The sequence below is a fragment of the Cyprinus carpio genome, chromosome B5 (assembly GCF_018340385.1).
Source record: "Cyprinus carpio isolate SPL01 chromosome B5, ASM1834038v1, whole genome shotgun sequence".
NCBI classification, from domain to species: domain Eukaryota; kingdom Metazoa; phylum Chordata; class Actinopteri; order Cypriniformes; family Cyprinidae; genus Cyprinus; species Cyprinus carpio.
In genome coordinates this window covers 19,825,585-19,843,383 of record NC_056601.1, presented here as the reverse complement: position 1 = coordinate 19,843,383, position 17,799 = coordinate 19,825,585, and the positions used below count along the sequence as shown (strand labels likewise).

Sequence of the window (17,799 nt, the reverse complement as noted above, 5' to 3'; positions counted from 1 at the left end):
TCAATATATTCAAGTTTACTCAGAAGCCACTAGATTCATATTCTTCAAGTTCATATCTTGCGACTCTGACTATTTTTCTTAGAATTATTTTTTTTTCTGACATGGAATAAAAAGAAAAAAGTAATTGTGACTTTTATCTTACAATTGTCTTGTATTCCTCTGAATTCCAAGTTTATATCTCACAGTTTTGACTTTCTGAGAATTGCTAGAAAAAAAGTCTGAATTGTGAGATAAATTTTTTTTTTTTTTTTTTTTTTTTTAATCCCGTGGCAGAAACAAGCTGCACTGACCTGCAAATGATCAAACCGCATGATTATGTTCTCCAGTATTAAGTCATATGATCAATATGTAATGTCCTAACAGATGAGGTAGATGAATCCAAAGTAAAATAAAACAGAGTTTATTAAAGAAAGCAACAGAAGGTAATCCAAAATGTACGCCAAGCTTTGAAACAGTGTACATAGTACAAACAATACCAAAAAACTGAGAAGTGAACCCAGAGGAACTTAAATACACAGAGATAACTAAAAGGTGAACAGGTGTGCTGATTAATGATTGTCCATGATACTGATGAGTGAGGGGAAACTAGAATAAAGGAAGCAGGAAGGTGATGTGAAACAACCTAAAAATCCATGATAATGAAACTAAAAAAACATGACTGTAACACAATGTCACAAATGTACTTGATAAATGGTCAAGAGAAGTGAAGAATCATACATTTATTTATTATAACGTATACGCATTATTTGTAACATTCCTTGGTTTATCCCCCCCCCCCCCCCACACACACATTTTAAAACTTTATTTCCAGATTTAAATTCAATTTTGAATCAAAGATTGTCAGTGTAACCTCAGACTTTTGAACCCCACTGTATGTCTTGCAGAGTGTGTATGGCTACAGGAACTGTTGCTGAAAAAGGAGATCTCACCATCCAGAGAACAAATACAGAGCTTTACCCCAACAGTATCCAGTGCCCCCACAACCTCAACATATTTCTGGAAGGTTATTTTTCCTGAGCAAGGCTCCCAGAAGAGTCTCTAATGCTGTAAGTAATAGAGCTGTAGATTCTGCTCTAAGCTGTGATTGGCTCTTCTGTTTGTCCAGGGGGACATAGTTTCCATTCCTAGTTACTCTCTATCAAATCACTTTTATAAGCTTACAAAAAAGGAGAACTATGTCTAGAATCTCCTCAGTCTTCACATCTGGTCACCACGAGAGTAATTCATTTCACCCACAGAGTAAAACGTGATTGGTTGCCGAGCTCTGATTCGGTGCCAAAATGGACACCAGGGACACATGAAACACACAAAAACAGGCCTGAAACTCACTAGTACAGACACACCAAACCATAGGGCCGAGACTCATCCTTCACCGTGTTTTACTGTCCCTCAAACTGCATCCATCCCTGTATATGTTAATTCATGCTCCAGAACTCTGACTCTGGTTCAGCAGTTAAGATGTTTTTAGGACTTCAAGTCATAATACATTAATGGAACAAAATTAAAAAAGCTGAAAGCTTCACACATAGGAATGAAAATTATAGTGCCCTAGAGTTAGTGTCTGGTATTTCCAAAATCTTTAAACAGCTATGAAGATGAAAAAAACTGTTGTGCATGGGTCAATGAGAAACAAGAGTGTCCAAGATAAAGAAAGGTTTATCTTTAAATCAAGTTGTATGATTCATGTTGAATTCATATGGTTTTAACTTTCATAACATTTATAACAAAAGTTCTAAGTTAACGATTGTAAAAATGTTATGTGGTGTACCCATCAAGTAACACCTTAAATTACTTGTAAACATTTTACGCAAAACGTTTTTATATATTATTTGTTCATAAATATCATCATTTTTGGGGATTTACACCAAATGATATTTTACAGCCTGAGATAATCTAGCCTTGCCATAACAAAGCAATGTCAATGTCATTCTTTTGACAAGGTTTATTTTTATTTTTATTATTATTATGACATCCTGAAATGTTTGAATTTATGCCCCCCCCCCACCAAAAAAATAAATTTTAAAGTATTTTTTAATAAATTAATAGATAATATTAACAAATTAAAAAAGCATCTTAAGCTGATAAAGCCTACAGTATCATATTTAGTACACACATTTCTAAGGTCTCTAAATTATGACAATCTTGATCGTTTTTACTTTTTTTTGCAAGTAAAAGGTCATTTAGTAGGCCTATAATTCAAAAATTTTTCCCTTTCAGGTCACGGTTCATGTCTTTTTGCTGTGAAATCTTTAATGATTTTCATAAACTTAACTTAAAAATAACTTTTATATTGTTAGTAATCAAGATGAACACTGAAGCAACTTACGTTTACTTGATCCATGCATCATTTTTAGAATAACTGGAATTAAGTGACATATGATACTAAAGGCTTTTGAAGGACGTTTATTTATAATATATTTGCATTTGTTTTATTTATATTTATATTATCTTTCAACCATCACTGCAATACAATTAAAACTACAGCATGAAGCATTTAAACAGCATCTTACTTAGACATATTATTGGGAGATATAGCGCAACAATTGATATTATTATGAGTTTTATCTAAGTAGTTTGCTACACTGTTGCAATGACTGAACTATATTATGAGTTATCACAATTTCAAAATAATTTCTGGCCATATAAATATCAGCAACTGCACCAAATTACATATTGTTGCTCAGTTTGGGCCTCTAAAAAAATTGAGTATGAGCTCCATTTTCACCTACTGTATATCATACTATATGAGCCATGCAATCTTTATCAGATGTTGTTTTAAATAAACTGCTCCTTTATTTTGAATGTCAGGCTTTGCAGTGTTAAGCTGTATTGGATATAGTCTGTTATTTGCATGTTTAATGCATAACTGAACTAATTAATCTGTTTTCAACATTCTGTGTGTCACTGAATAGGTTTGAAATAGAAGTTGAGAATTACCTGTGGGGTGATGCAGGATTAAAGCAGGTCTTGGTGACATCAGTGATGTTGGGGTTGCAGCAGTCCCCATGATCGTAATAGAAATTGTCCCAGTTACACTCTGGGTCACAAACCCCGTTCCCCTGCTTGTATTCGGGGCAGCGTGCACTCTGCCTCTTACAGTATCCGGCGTCAAAGCCAGTAAGAGTGTGGTTACATTCTGGATCGCACTCTTCATCACCCACTTTGCTGATATCACAGTTGGCCAGTATTAGGCGGTTACGTAAAGACGAGTTGTATACGTTGTGAATGGTGCGCTCCCAGGAAATGTTGTAGACACGGAAAGCATTGTTCAAGTGCTGGTGCTGAAGGTTGATCTGGTGGTCTGTAATCGTCGGCCACCGTCCATCATCGTCGTAAACGTTTATCACTCGGTAGCGCACCGTCTTGGGTTTGCGGAAGCTCCAGAGCTGGTAGTAGTTTGTAATCACTTCCACATTGTCACACACAGTCTGTCCGCAAGGTGGAGGTTTCAGTGCAGCATCACTGAGGACAGCCTCCAGGCTCCGGTCTGAGTCTTCCAACCGGGGGAAACTGCCATCTTTCACCGTCAGCCACCGTTTTGACATGTTCTCGAAGTTCTCATGGATGACCAGCTGAGAGAGGTCACCAAACTGACCCAAACTGTGACCCATGTATCTGATGATCTCACGTTGGCTCAGAGCCCGATTCCACAAGCTCAAGTGTTCCATCGTTCCCCTGTAGTTGTGGTTTAATGCATTGCCACCGATCATGAGCACCTTGCACTTCTTGGTAAGGGGGCTAAAAATCTCACCGGATTGATCTCGACTTACAGCAACCTGCGCCCCATTTACATACAGCTTCATGAAGAGACCATTGTAGGTGATGGCCACGTGTGACCATTGATTGGGAATGTAGGGTGCATTGGAGGTGATTGTGGTGAGCTTGTGAGCTCGGTCTGTCTTGAGGGAGAAGAAGACACGAGGGTCACGGTTGGCTTGGTCGCTGACTGCTTTGATGCCAAGTAACCATCCTCTGTCGCTGGATGCGTAGAAGCATTTATCATAGAGACCTGTAGAAAGATGACAGGTATTAGATAGAAGAAGAAGCAGCAGAGAATTATGTACAGTGTGGTCCAAAAACCAACACAATTTAAATGAAAATGGAAAAATGTACATGAATTTTAGGATTTTACAGTATCTGATGTTAGTGTTGCTTTAATGACAGATGTTTTCAAGCACTGTGAACTCCACATGTAAAATCTGATCTTCATGTTCTCCAGCATGTTTTGAGATCATCCAAAAAGATCCAACTGAAACATGAACATCTGACTAATTAGTGACAGAAATTGTATATATTTCTTATTCATTTTCATCAAAATGTTACTTTGTATTTTTTTCAAAATCGTAAAACTTTATTTCATTTATTTAACTTTATTTCTTTGCCATTCAAACGTTTGTGGTCAGTAAGACTTATTAAAAGTTTTTTTTTTTGAAGTCTCTTATGCTCACCAAGGCTGCATTTCTTTAAATACAGTAAACACAGTAATATTGTGAAATATTATTACAATTTAAAATAACTATTTTCTTTTTTGATACACTTGAAAATGTAATCTATTCCTATGATGGCCAAGCTGAATTTTCAGTCTGCAGTGTCAGATGATTCTTCAGAAATTGTTCTAATATGCTGATTTGGTGCTCAAAAACATCTTTCATTATTATCATGTTGAAAACAATTGCTTAATATTTTTGTGAAAATACATGTGATACATTTTAGGGTTTTGACGTGTAGAAAGTTCATCTTTCCTGTCACTTTTGATCAATTAAATGCATCCTTCCTGAATAAAAGTATCAATTTCTTTCAAAAAACAATATAATATATATATATATATATATATACATATATTTATATTTTTTCATATCCCTAAATATTAAACCTTTCTGATCAGTAAATTTAACTTTGAATTGCAGTTTTTTTATTGTGTTTTTTAGACTTTTATATCTTTTATCAGGTTTTCTGGTCAATAAATGCTAGAAACAAATAACACATATTGATTCATCCAGAAGTATAATGAAAGGTGCACAGTAGTAGTTCAGCAAACTGACTGACGCAACACCACAGACGTAAGTTAGTGCAGCCTAATGCGGAGAGTGACGAAAAACTGTATGTGTTTGTCCAGAAAAATGGGGAACACAACGTGGTTCCCATGATCAAATCATTGCAACAGTCCAGCCCAAGGACTACAGGCCTACAAAAAAGCATCTGCAAGCAATCAGGCCCAGACAGTGTGGTCTTGTATCAACAGAGCAAAGGTTACTTGAATTTTCAGTCTATTTTCTTGAAATGTGCCTCAGCAGTAGGGATGTTTGAAATCAAAAATGGTCCTTTTTCGGCACAGTCCGTATTATGATAGGGGCTCTAAAACCCTTTCTTCCTGTTTCATTTGGAAACCATGTGCTGAGCTACAGAAGGAAACGTATTCAAACATTTAATGGGTACACGTCCTTCATAATCGAGTGCGTAAAAGCGGATTTCATAGGAATTGCTGTATTTCAATAATGCAGAAATCAGATATAGGGCATATTCTACATTTTTAAGTATTACATTTCATTTAAACTGAATCAAACAAGTCCTACAAATCCACACAAGCAGTGCTGCTTAATCCAGCGAGTTGCTGAGCATGAAACCTGAAGTCGAAGACAGACAGTGAGGAACTGTAACCCTCATTCTGTCTTCTGCATGAGGAAGTCTCTCGTCTCCCAGAGCTGAGAGAAGTGTGTTTGTTAAGAGGTAATTGGTGAAACTCAGTTAAGGCGAATAAGCAGTAAAGTGTTACAGAGGAAAATATTACTATGCTAGATTACTACTTACACTATGTAACATAACTCCAAATTTACACATGCCTCTGCAACAGGGAAACACATTTAACCCGAACTGCTTCAATCCATTTACTGAAGCTGAATGCATGAGGATCTTTTGACCGCTAGGACTGACCACTTTAAAGAGATCATTCATTCGGAAGCGCCTTACTAAAGAGCAGACAGGAGCATGTACTTCCCTCTCACTTGTAGGCTGCCAGCAGAACCACTGCCAGCATCTATAAAAATAAATTGTGCCATAAAACTGAGGAAATTACAATCTGTGAAATCCTGGAATGAGACCACTAAGTGGGAAATAACAAACAGGTACATTTCTTGCCAGCACCGAAGTTTAGACATGCAAGGGGCTCAGTGTAGGGAAAGGGATGGGGTTCAGTGAATGATGGATGCACTAGAAAATGCTAATTTTATATTGATCACAATTGAGATTTCATTAAAACCATCAGTGCATAATAAATACCCTACACAGCTCTAACTGAGATAATGCATTAAATACTCATGTATGATCAACAGTGTGGGGAAAAAGTCTTGCACACAAACGCAAATGCTGCTTGCTTTGCAAATTAACTTACTTTATGAAATCAGTCCAGTCATTAAACTAAGTACATGCTGAAGTTAAAATGTAATTTTGGAAATTAATGCAGATAGCTCCTCGTGCCGAATATGGCGTTCCTTCTAATCCTTTCCAATATTTCAAAAAAGCATCCATTTTGAGTTCATTCAATCTCAGTATCCAGCACCATGGACAGTGCACTACAAAGTGAGCATTACGAAATGAAAGACAAGTGCAGCAGCTGTTTGGAAAAATGTATATACACCTGTCTATACTTGTATTAAAACATCTGTATGGATATAGTGAATTTTCTTAGTTGATGAGTTGTTGACTCATTTTATGTTAGATATAGGGTCAATATATCCTTTTAATGTGCAAACATATTTTTTATATTTCCACTCCCACAGTATTATTAAGACAAAATGTTATTTATCAGAACAATATGTAACACTTTAATAAGGTTCCATTTGTTAACATTAATATTGTTAATATTATTTTATGGGCCTCAGCTTACATGAACTAACAAGGAACAGTTGTATTTTTATTAACAAAGATGAATTTCTATCATATATGCACATAAATATTTTACATTTATATAGAATTTGTATTTATTGCTATATTTTTAATAGCCTATATATATATATATATATATATATATATATATATATATATATATATATATATATATATATATATATATATATATATTAATGCATTTAGTATCTTTTACCATTGTAGAAACATGAAATATCTGTTAACAACCAAACATAAATCATCCTGCTTAGTAACATGATAATTGAATATTTAAATTTTTATGGCCATAATTACAAACCTCTAAGTGGTGCTATTGACAGTTTTATGGGGTGCTTATTAAGTTATTGTAATGTGCCATAAAATATCCCATCCCACTGTGTACTACACAGAGACCTCAATGACAACAGTGAAATGCAAAATGTATGAATTTACATTTAAAATCAGACTGTGTACAACTTCAGACGAACAGTTGCCGCCTTACGTCAGCAGACATACTGTAAAACCTCTAGTAAAAATGTAATCTGTCTGAGAACAGGCTCGGCGCCTTTCTGTGCACTCTTATGTCTGAGGATCTGATTGACTGAAACCAGGAGCCCGTTCCATGATGTTTTGTGGCAAGGGGCTGTAATATCTTTACAAGAACAAGCAATAACAAAACCACTTGAAGAAAGGATGGACAAGGCACTAATTTTATAGCTTCCTCCATCTGGACTGACACTTAAAGCATTTCCTTCTCATAATCCTATACCTGAAGAATCCTGATTCCAAAACAGCACATATTTGTGGGTTAAAACCTGACAGCAGATATACAAGGGCCACAACTTGGACGGACCGCAAACATTTAATGCTTTGTTTAAAACGAAATTTGCTGAACAATACTATTAGATGCACAGTTGGAGAAGCTATATAAACTCTGCCAGCGCCCCCTCGTTGCTTCTTAACGTTACTGTGACTAAGGAGATCATTTTGAGGACAGAGGAGTGGACTAATTTTAGATGACTCACTGACAAGATGTATTCAATCAATCCATTATCATGCAGCTCTCTGGAGATATAAAGCTTATTTAAAGACGATGTACCCAAACTGTATATAATTACATTAATTTGCAATGTCCTCAGTCTACAATTTGCAATTTAAATCATGTATCTTGAAATCTATCACTGAACTGCATGTGCATGACTCACTAATTATATATATATATGTATATATATATATATATATATATATATATATGTGTGTGTGTGTGTGTTTGTGTGTATATATATATATATATATATATATATATATATATATATATATATTATATTTTTTTTTTTTTTTTTATTTTATTTTTTATAATATTTTCACATCCCCGGGCTCAATAAAGTGAACATTTTAAATCTAAGACTTGTATGTAAGCCTTTTTGTCTATAATATTTGTGAAAATAAGAACTAAGCATATGGTTCTTTTGTAGATTTCTAATGACATCCATGTGAGAAAAACTAGGAGGGAGTTTGGTAACTGTGGCTATCAAAACTGTCCCTTTACATATTAGCTATTTTCAAAAACAGCATTTTATTTAGCCTTTCAGTGACTACCAAGCAATTTAGAGAGATCATAAAAACGATTTGATTTGTATATCATTACAGTACATTTTCGTTTATGTTCGCACAAAACTGCGTGCTATAGGGGTTCACGGGGTGCACGCAGGATTCATAAACCGACTCCACGGGTATTACGCTCTCTGTTGGCTGGAAAAGGGATGGGGGGAAAAAAATCACATAGATTTGTTTGAAGAAAAAAAAAGATAATACAACCGAGCAACTAACACGCCCACCTATGCTACTCCATCCCCATAAGAATAATGCGTAATATGCGTAAATAGAGATTTTTCAATAATTCAATATTCGATTGTAAACTACAAGCGCTTCGTTAGTGGTACGTGCATACTTTCAAAGCACATTTTACAGTCAAATATAATTATAAACAGGCATACTTAAAGACTAAAGAAAAATAAGCACCCGCTGTAGTGTCTGGTATATAGGGTATATATGTAGTAGGCTATTTAGTGCAGAGCAAAGCACGTAAGGAACACTGTAGCCTATGCATCAAAGGGATGACGTATTTGTTTAAGCGATTTCTGACACAGACCCTTAATCATACAGCATCATACACACAAATATACAGATGTTTTTTTTTCTTTCCCGCAGACACTTTAAAATGCAGTTTTAAAGATTTTTTTTTTAAAAAGTAAAATAATAATAAATAAACAAATCAAAATCTTTAAACGCCATGACTTAAATAGCACACCAATAAATACGATATTTGGGTTACGATACGAGGTGCTTTACTCCACATCACCCCAAAGATCAATAACTAGAAAGGCAGTTTAAATCGGCAACGTTAAAACTACAAGATGCAACCTAAAGTTGCATCTGCCAACCGCATGCAAGAGAGTTTTTCTTTTGCTAGCAAACAACAAGAGTAAAGTCGCATCCATAAAGATTGGTTATTTGTCAACTATTCTCAGTACATGCTCGCGTTAGCTTATAAATAGTGAAAGTGATATAAAGAAGTGCTAGTGGCAAGTGTTTATGCAACTATTCGCACACTGGAGGTGATTTATGAAGCGCGGGCATGCTGCAGTTAGTCTACACTATGAAAGATTTCTGCAGTGAATATAATGCAAGTCATAATTAAGCAAAGCAAACCTCCGATAACAGCTGGAGAGCGCTGCCCACCCTCAGGTTTAATCCACATTTCCAGGGTGAAATTACCCCTTGGCACCTCTGCATTGGGTTTCAGACGCAGTTGGTCTCCTCGACCGGTAAAGTAAACAGCCCTCCGCCGACCTGGGCTGCTTTCCCCCGCCTGTGACAGGCGAGGGGAGCGCCGATCTATCCCGGGAAGTGAGCGTTTGCCCCGAGGCAGGCGTGTGGCACAAGGTCCTGGGAAGGTACTTCTGGCTTCCCTGATGCGTACCAAGTCTCTTTTAGACCTCACAATTCGCCGTGGAGTCCCACACTCAGATCCCAAGCACACGATAAAAAGCAAAAGGCATAGGAGCCAAGTGCAAATGGGCAAAAGTTTCATTTTCAAGTGGAGAGAAGAGATTTTTGTCAATGGATAGGGGATTTGATGATTTCAAAATACTAAATAGGCTAGCGCTCGTCTTTGGAGATCTCTCCCGGTCTTTTGCTTTTACAAAAGCCTGTCAAGACGCGTATTCAACACCAACCAAGACGGCAATGCTGTCTTATTTTTTCCTTTATAATGTTAAGCCACGACCCCCTTTCCTTGCCCCTTTCAAAGACACTTCAACACAGATTGAGGGGGGGGAAAGGAATATGTTAATTCACCCAAGTGCTCCACCTTCCCAATTGAATAGATCCCATTAAACTGCAGGGATGACTGAGTAATCAATCAGTGTGGAGAGGTCAAAATCATTTCCCTTTCACTTTTTCTTCATCCGCATTTCAAATAAACTTGGCAAAAACGCGTTGCTCAAACACATCGCATGCACAACTCTAGTCGTCCATGGACGAGTGTTTGAAGGGGGGCAGTGGCGAGACCGGCGTGTATTTCTATTCTTATGAGGGATTCGAGTAGATTAAAGTTGAAATAACACCTCACATCCCCGGGCTCAATCGAACAGTCCGACAGGGAAACAAAAAGACAGGATTTGTCAAACGCTACATGTTTCGGGCAACTCTCGCTCGTTACGTCACATTGTTTTTATCTGAAAGAAAGCATATAGTGCGAATAGCCGGATTCATTCTGACAGGACTCGCAGGTAACCTGCTTGCTGTTTTGTTTCTCAGTGCGTGTCTGAACCGGGACGGTGTTTTTATTTTGCGCACCGCTGCGTTGAGAACCCTCTAGCGGCTACACCATGAACTCTCAAGAAAAACCACAAGAAAAAAACAAAATATGGTCAAACACGTTAAATATTTTTATTGTTCTTTCCTTTGTCCACATCGACCTATTAACGTGCGCAGCGCTGGCTGAGGAGGCAGACTGTCAGAAAGCCAAACGTATGCTGATGGCGAGAACGAGAAGGTACAGTAGGCTAGACAAAATCTATGAATGTAAGATTTAAAGAAAATTATGCTTTTGTAGGCTTAATGATAATGTTTGTGTAAATAACGACTTTAAAGATGAAAACCTGACACTAAGGAACAAAAACGACATTAATTAAAATAATAATAAAAATCAAATATAAAGGTAAATGTTTGATTTCTTTCTTCAAACGGATGCCTTTGTGACCTGTCTCCATTTAAAATGTTTCGATTTTTTTTTTTTTACTTTTTTTTTTTGTGTATTTATTTATGTTGGATAAATAAATAAATACACTCATAAATGACATCATCCTTTCAGGATGAACTCTAAAGCACAAGTAAATGTTTCTTTTTTTATTATTACTTAATGTTATTTTTGCTCTTTCTAATAAACACCTTTTTGTGACCTTAAATACACAGATAATAATGGATAAATGAACAGTAAAACTGCCTTTAACTATATTGCTTTAAAAAACACAACACTTGAAGACATTCTTTGTTTAACAATAATTTTAGGTTTTAAAATCTTACAGCACTTGTTTTGTGAAATAACCCTCACGTGAGTACACAGATGAATTTAGGGAGGATATTTGGAAGCACTGATGAATCAAAGGAAGCGTACACAGTAGTGACAGATCTGAATACACACGTGACACCTACAAGTATCAAAGCATTTCCAGCCAGACTCTTCTTATTGCTTTTCCTTATTGAATGCCAGCAGCAGAGGGAGACTGGAAAATGACTGAATGCATTTCCTACATTGTCTGCTCCTGATCTCAGTGTTCTGGTTCTCACAGCTGCAGAGGGACTCCTTGCAAACATGTGACGTCAATACTGCTGAATATCAATGGGCACTGGTGCTAAAGGACCAGCGGGAAACCTGGGGTGAGCCACTATAGAGCCCCTCATTCGGCAGGTTCTTACCTCAAAGTTACTTTCAACCATTCTTATTCAGCAGGATGTCCAAATCACTTTAAGCCCTTTGCTCAGGAAGGTTTTACAGGGATACTCCAAAGTACCTCATCTCTTATCACTTAAAATAGATGCAGGCTTCCTAATAAAACTCAGTTGGCAAAGCACTGAACTACAAACATATTTCTGGGGTGCATATACACTTTAGCATAATGCTTCCTGTCTAAATGATAGTATAACTTGTTACTTGTCCAAACCAATATAATAGTTCATTTCAACAGTTGTGCGATTTTTCTAATTTGGTAAAATGTTTATTGTCCCCGCTAATGAACTCATACAAAGCAATCAATTGATTTTACTGTGCAGAAAGAAAGCTGCATTTATTGTTCTTTATTTATTATGAACGAATAAAGGGCAGCAAACAAAACATCTAAAGTTGAAAGTGTGCTTTAATGAGTTTACAGTGTTAATATTTGCTTAGGACACATGCACATAAAAATATAATATATAAAAGTGCACAATGAATGCCCTGGCGCTTTGGATAAAAAACATTTGCAGCATTTTACACTACAGTATTAAATCTTATTAGCATATTCTAAATACAGTTCTCTCCATATCTGACTCAATGCCATGAGAAATGATGAGCAAAATCATCTGATTTTGAAACATAAAAGTTATTATTTTTCTGATGCTTTATCTATTTTATCTCTGGGCTGCTGGCAAAAAGTTAACATGAATTAATTGTAAACCTACTGGAATATCCAAAATACAGTATGTGAAGTAAAAGATTCCATTAAAATATCTGGTTATTTCTTTGTTGTTAGTCATATATAGTCAATATACTTTTAGTCAATATATTTTATTATTAATTAATTAAATTATCATTTTGTGCCCTCTTATGTGAGATAAAGATTAATTTGTTGCCCCAAAGGGTTGCAACTTTGACTTCTAGTATTAAATTCAATATTATGATCACCCCTTTTTCAATGTTAACATATAGTGTAAGAAATATTTTTGTATATATATATAAAAAAAAGGCATGCAGGTTTGTGAGGGTTTTTCAGTATATGCGACAGTATTTGTGCAGTCAGTTATTATTGTATCATATATCTGCTCTGGTTTTGCTATTGCACTGTAGAACACTGACTCACTGCTTTACATTCAGCATTTTTAGTAGGGTACTCACTGCATTAAAGAAATTAAACTTTACAAATCATTCAAAAATAACATTAAGAGAGCTCTGCACTAGTCCTGTATTATGATTAATAGCAGGTTGCGTAGACAGCTGAAGATGTCATCAATGACGCACACATCCTGGTTTTTACTCTCTGCCTGCTCCCTCATCTGCAATCAGGAAATGCAAGTCAGTTCATTTGAATTGATCCTGGCTTGTCTCCTACCTGAAGACCTACTACAACTAAAAAGTCTAAGAGCAATTAACCAAACACTTAATCTTTCTGCTGATGCTGAGGCCTAAGGATTTCGTAACGTATTTGAACACTGGAATTTTTTAGTCTTTTATGCAAGACCATAATTTTCTCACCAACACTGCCTTTGCCTTAACTGCAAATACATATGAATAATCTTTGTGGAATTTTCCAGCACCTGCACACAGGGCTGGGTCGGATAGAAGCTTAAACACAGTATTGTGTAATAACAACTAAACGTCTCTCAAAGTCTCTCATCCCAGTAATTGTCATTTTGGACTCCTGGGCCATTAAGAGGTGTGATATTCACTGGCAGTAAAAGAACAGCTTGTCCACATAAAAGCAAAATGCAAAGTGATCCCCCATAACAATTGTGAAATGAATTCTTTTTATGATTTATCAGCAGATTTCATTGATGAACTGCAATTTGGGAGTACAGAGAGAAAATGCAGAAACTTTCCAACAAACAACTTTCCTAATGTCTCAGCAAATGTAATGCAGAATTAGTGTGCTGATTCATGAATATGAAAAGGTCTGTCGTTGATGATAATTAAAAACAGGCTTGCAACTGAATCGTATGCAAGTCAAACATGTACACGTGTGTATGTGTGAACAAGCGCGTACGTGAACAAGCGTTTGTGTGCGTGTAGTAGGGGAAATTCCACCTGGTGTTTATTGTACCCATCTTTCGAAAAGATAACCATCACAAAAATGGGAAGGGATGCATGTTCTGACATCTATTGTATCTGATCCAATAATAAAAAATGGGCATTTCTCATTCATTCCAGAGATCAAGGTGTTCCCCCAACGGAACAGATCAATTTGTAGTTAGGGAGACTCTGGAAAAACCCTGTACTAATGCCAATGGAACATTTTGTAATGAGTGATGGAACAACGTATTCATTTAATCTCTGCTGCATGAAGTGGTTGTCATTACGATGGTGTTGGCAAAATAACCAAAACGAACATTCTGCAATTAGTCCACATATTTGTTGGCAAACTTGGTTCATATCAACTGAATGGAAGATCTTAATGGTGGAGTAATGGCAGCTGGTGGAATGTTGATATGAATATCTGTATGTTGCTTTGCTGTCCATTAAACAAATAAATAAAGATTTTTGCAGCGTATATTAATCCTTGTCTGTGGAGAAAGAAAAACAAAGTATTGAAATAAAGCTCCCAATTTGTGTCCTCTCAGAATCTTCGGATAAATTATTTGGCTTTCATATTCATAGCGCATCACACAGCTACCTAATTTCATTCACTTCAAGTTTAATTCAGCAGAGATGGACAAAGCCAGCCACCATAACTCAAGCATCTGATGTAGATGAATATTTAACAGAACCCACGGCAAAAGCTCAGTTAAAGTGGGCAGCGATAACCTCATAGTGATGCTGTCGAGAATGAAGCTTGCGTGAAATCAGCAATGATCAATCTAGACTTTTTTTTTGTCATTGTAAGTTAAGCTGATATCAGTCTGTGTCGATTCTGACTCAACTTAAGGGTAAATGAGATATAAATACACTCTTTTGCTTCACGATGCCATAGAAGAACCTTTTTGTCTAAATGGTTCCATAAAGAACCTTCAACATCTGAAGAACCTTTCTGTTTCACAGAAGGTTCTTTGTGGCGAAAGAAGGTTCTTCAGATTTTAAAAAGCTAAGAAAGAGATGGTTCTTTCTGGAGCATCGCTGTGAAGAAGCACCTTTAGTTTTAAGAGTGTAAGCTTAGAAGAGCCAGCTTGCATTTCATAATCACATTCTGACTGTATAAGATACAAAAACAGAATTTCCCATAGGACAGTGGCTTTGCCTGGGTCTCTAATTACTGCTGTAATTGATTCGTGTTTCTAAGCAACAAAAGCTTTTAATGAATCAAATAATTTCTCTCAACTTCTGAATCAATATTTCACCACTGAGCCATTGAGACAAACATCTGCTCCACCCGTTTCCTTTTGCAAAGTTGGCAAGTTTGATCTGTATTCACTCTCTGGATAGGGAAGGAGAGGAAGGAAAAGAGAGAACGGCATATGACATCATTTTGTTTCTAGAACATTTATTCATTCTGGCAGCACTGATCAAGCAGAAGTAACACCTTTTATAGACTGGGCCAAGATGTCACACTAGGAAGTTTTTAAGTTGTCCAATTAAACAAATGCGTGTTTACTCTAGCAGTGGTTTTGTATGTTGGTTTATCATCATATTATCATATTGTTGTAATATGTGTGTTTTTTTAACTAGAGAATACAATAAAAAATAAAAAATAAAAAAAATCTGAAATTGAATGCAACTTAAATATTCATATATATCAAACTCTCTCTCTCTTTCTCTCTCTCTTTCTCTCTCTATAGAACTTATTTATATTTTAGATTTATTTACATTATTTGTTATACCATTTACATTTTTGCTGTTTCATCAAAGGTTTTGTAATTCATAATTGTTCCACAGTTTGCTGAAATGTTTAACATAGTTTCCATCGTTAACTTTTGTGTTCCATGATCTTATTTTGAGCAGTAATGGTAGAGATGTTAAAGAGATTTTAAGATACGTGTCTGTACTAGATTTGATTGAGAATTTGATAAACCAAAAACAAGAAATAATTCACAATAGTAAAGAGTGTGACAACATCCACACTATATCACCCATTTTACTATTATTACTTTTTTATGTTTAAGATAAACTTTTGTTCACAATTTAATGAAAGGAAAAACAATTTTCAAGGTTTCAGCTTCTGATTATATCAGGATTTGTCTGTGCAAAGAACAAAAACTTCCAAATAAAAGCCAAGATGACAAAAAATATTTTGAAAAAAAAAAACCCTTTAAAAATATTAATGTATTTACAGTGACCCTTCACAAAACCCACCCCTCCTTAGTTACTGTTGCTATGTCCGACAACCCATGCCACTCTCACACCACACATCATGTTCTCACACAGTGAAAAAATACACTGCGGAGCAAAGAGGAAACTGACAACATGCCGACAGACAAGACAGAACAGGTTATTTCTGTTATGAAATAAAGTCTCAGCGTTATTCTGTGTTATGACTGGTCAGATTGCCTGTCATTCAAGCTCTTTGCAAAGGATCAATTAACAAGTTAAGCTATGGCACGCTGACAGACGGAAAGTTGTGTCATAGTCTGGACACCCATGTGGCCTTTCTAAAACACAATAAACACAGATTCCCAGAATGAGATAAAGCACACTTTGATAGAGCAGCAACACAAACCCTTTAAATTCGCCATGGACGCTTCATGGTATAGACATGGCTGTACATCAGGTCGCCAACCCATCACTCGCAATCCCAAAAATAAGTACAAAAAAACACAGTTCTCCAGCTACATTTCTCCATGAATGTATCACTGAAGGTAAATATTTCTATCAATTCTTCAGTAGGGATCTTGGGTTTAAAAAGGTTGGTAACCACTGGTGTACAGCATGTGAATGTGTTTGTTTTATACTCTGCTTTATGTCACAACCAGGCCAGTCAATCAGCCCTGAGGGAGGAAAGTTGATAAAAGAGACCAGTAAGATTATGAGCAGTTCCTGGAAATCCCTCCTCTTTAGGGCCTGTTTCCTCTCCCTGCTGCCTCTAACGCGCTATTCCCATTTTACTCACACTATACTATAGTAGGTGTGTTGATTTCCTACAGTATGTCAGTTAGTTTCAGACATGATAATAACTACTGAAAAGACCCAAAGATAATGTAGATTGCAATAATACACTTGAAAAGTGTGATAAAAATAAACTTAATTTAACTTTAAAATCCTAAAGACTTTAAAGACTTTCATTTAATTTATTTTTATTTATTTAATGCAAAATAATTTAATTTCTTTTAATTTCATTTCATTTCATTGTTAATTTTGTGGTCTAGTTTTGTTTTAAAATACTTTATTTTTATCTTGTGGAATGAATTATGTTTTAAAACAAAATAAGAAATACACTTGTGGTCTTTAAATTAAATTAAATTAAAACACAATACATTTATTTGTTCTAACTATATTACTGATACATTTAGAAATATATATGCTTAATAAAAATACCCTGCAATTGTACTTTTAGCATAATAAATTGGAACAACTAATTTTGTACTTAATGTGCTTTAATTGTGCAGAAGCAGTGCTGAGGTCCAACTACAGTTATACTTAAGTATATTTGATTGTGCTAAAGTGGAACTATTGCAAGTATACTTTGTGCTCTTTAAATTAAATTTACAGTTCATCTTAAAATCTTTTTTACTTTTAAGTACAGTTTTGCAGTTATGCTTTAAAATAATACATTTTTATTATCAATAACTACTTGCCACAACGGCAGGTGTCTGATGGACATTAGGCTTAATAAATTATTATTATTATTTTTTTTTTTTACATAACAGTAGAGCATACACTGGCTGACCTAGATTGTGTGTGTGTGTGTGCACAACTAAGGTGTTTGCAGTGAAAAGCCCCCTCATGTGGACAAATGAATATTTCAGTTCTTTACATAAGACAATCCCTCCGAGGGCATTAGATGTCCCCAC

General features: G+C 35.7%; 1 protein-coding gene across 2 annotated transcripts in view; it reads right to left on the bottom strand.

Moving 5' to 3' along the window:
* Positions 1-10,199, bottom strand: part of LOC109062165 (pappalysin-1-like) — a 73,875-nt gene extending 63,676 nt beyond the window's left edge. For both annotated transcript variants that reach the window (XM_042724802.1, XM_042724803.1), the window contains exons 1-2: positions 9,595-10,199; positions 2,938-4,009 (exon numbers count right to left, since the gene is read on the bottom strand). In XM_042724802.1, coding sequence (XP_042580736.1) covers positions 2,938-4,009; positions 9,595-9,976 — 1,454 coding nt within the window. In that variant the 5' untranslated portion in view covers positions 9,977-10,199. The remainder of the gene's footprint in view (positions 1-2,937; positions 4,010-9,594) is intronic.
* Positions 10,200-17,799: the final 7,600 nt, after the last annotated feature.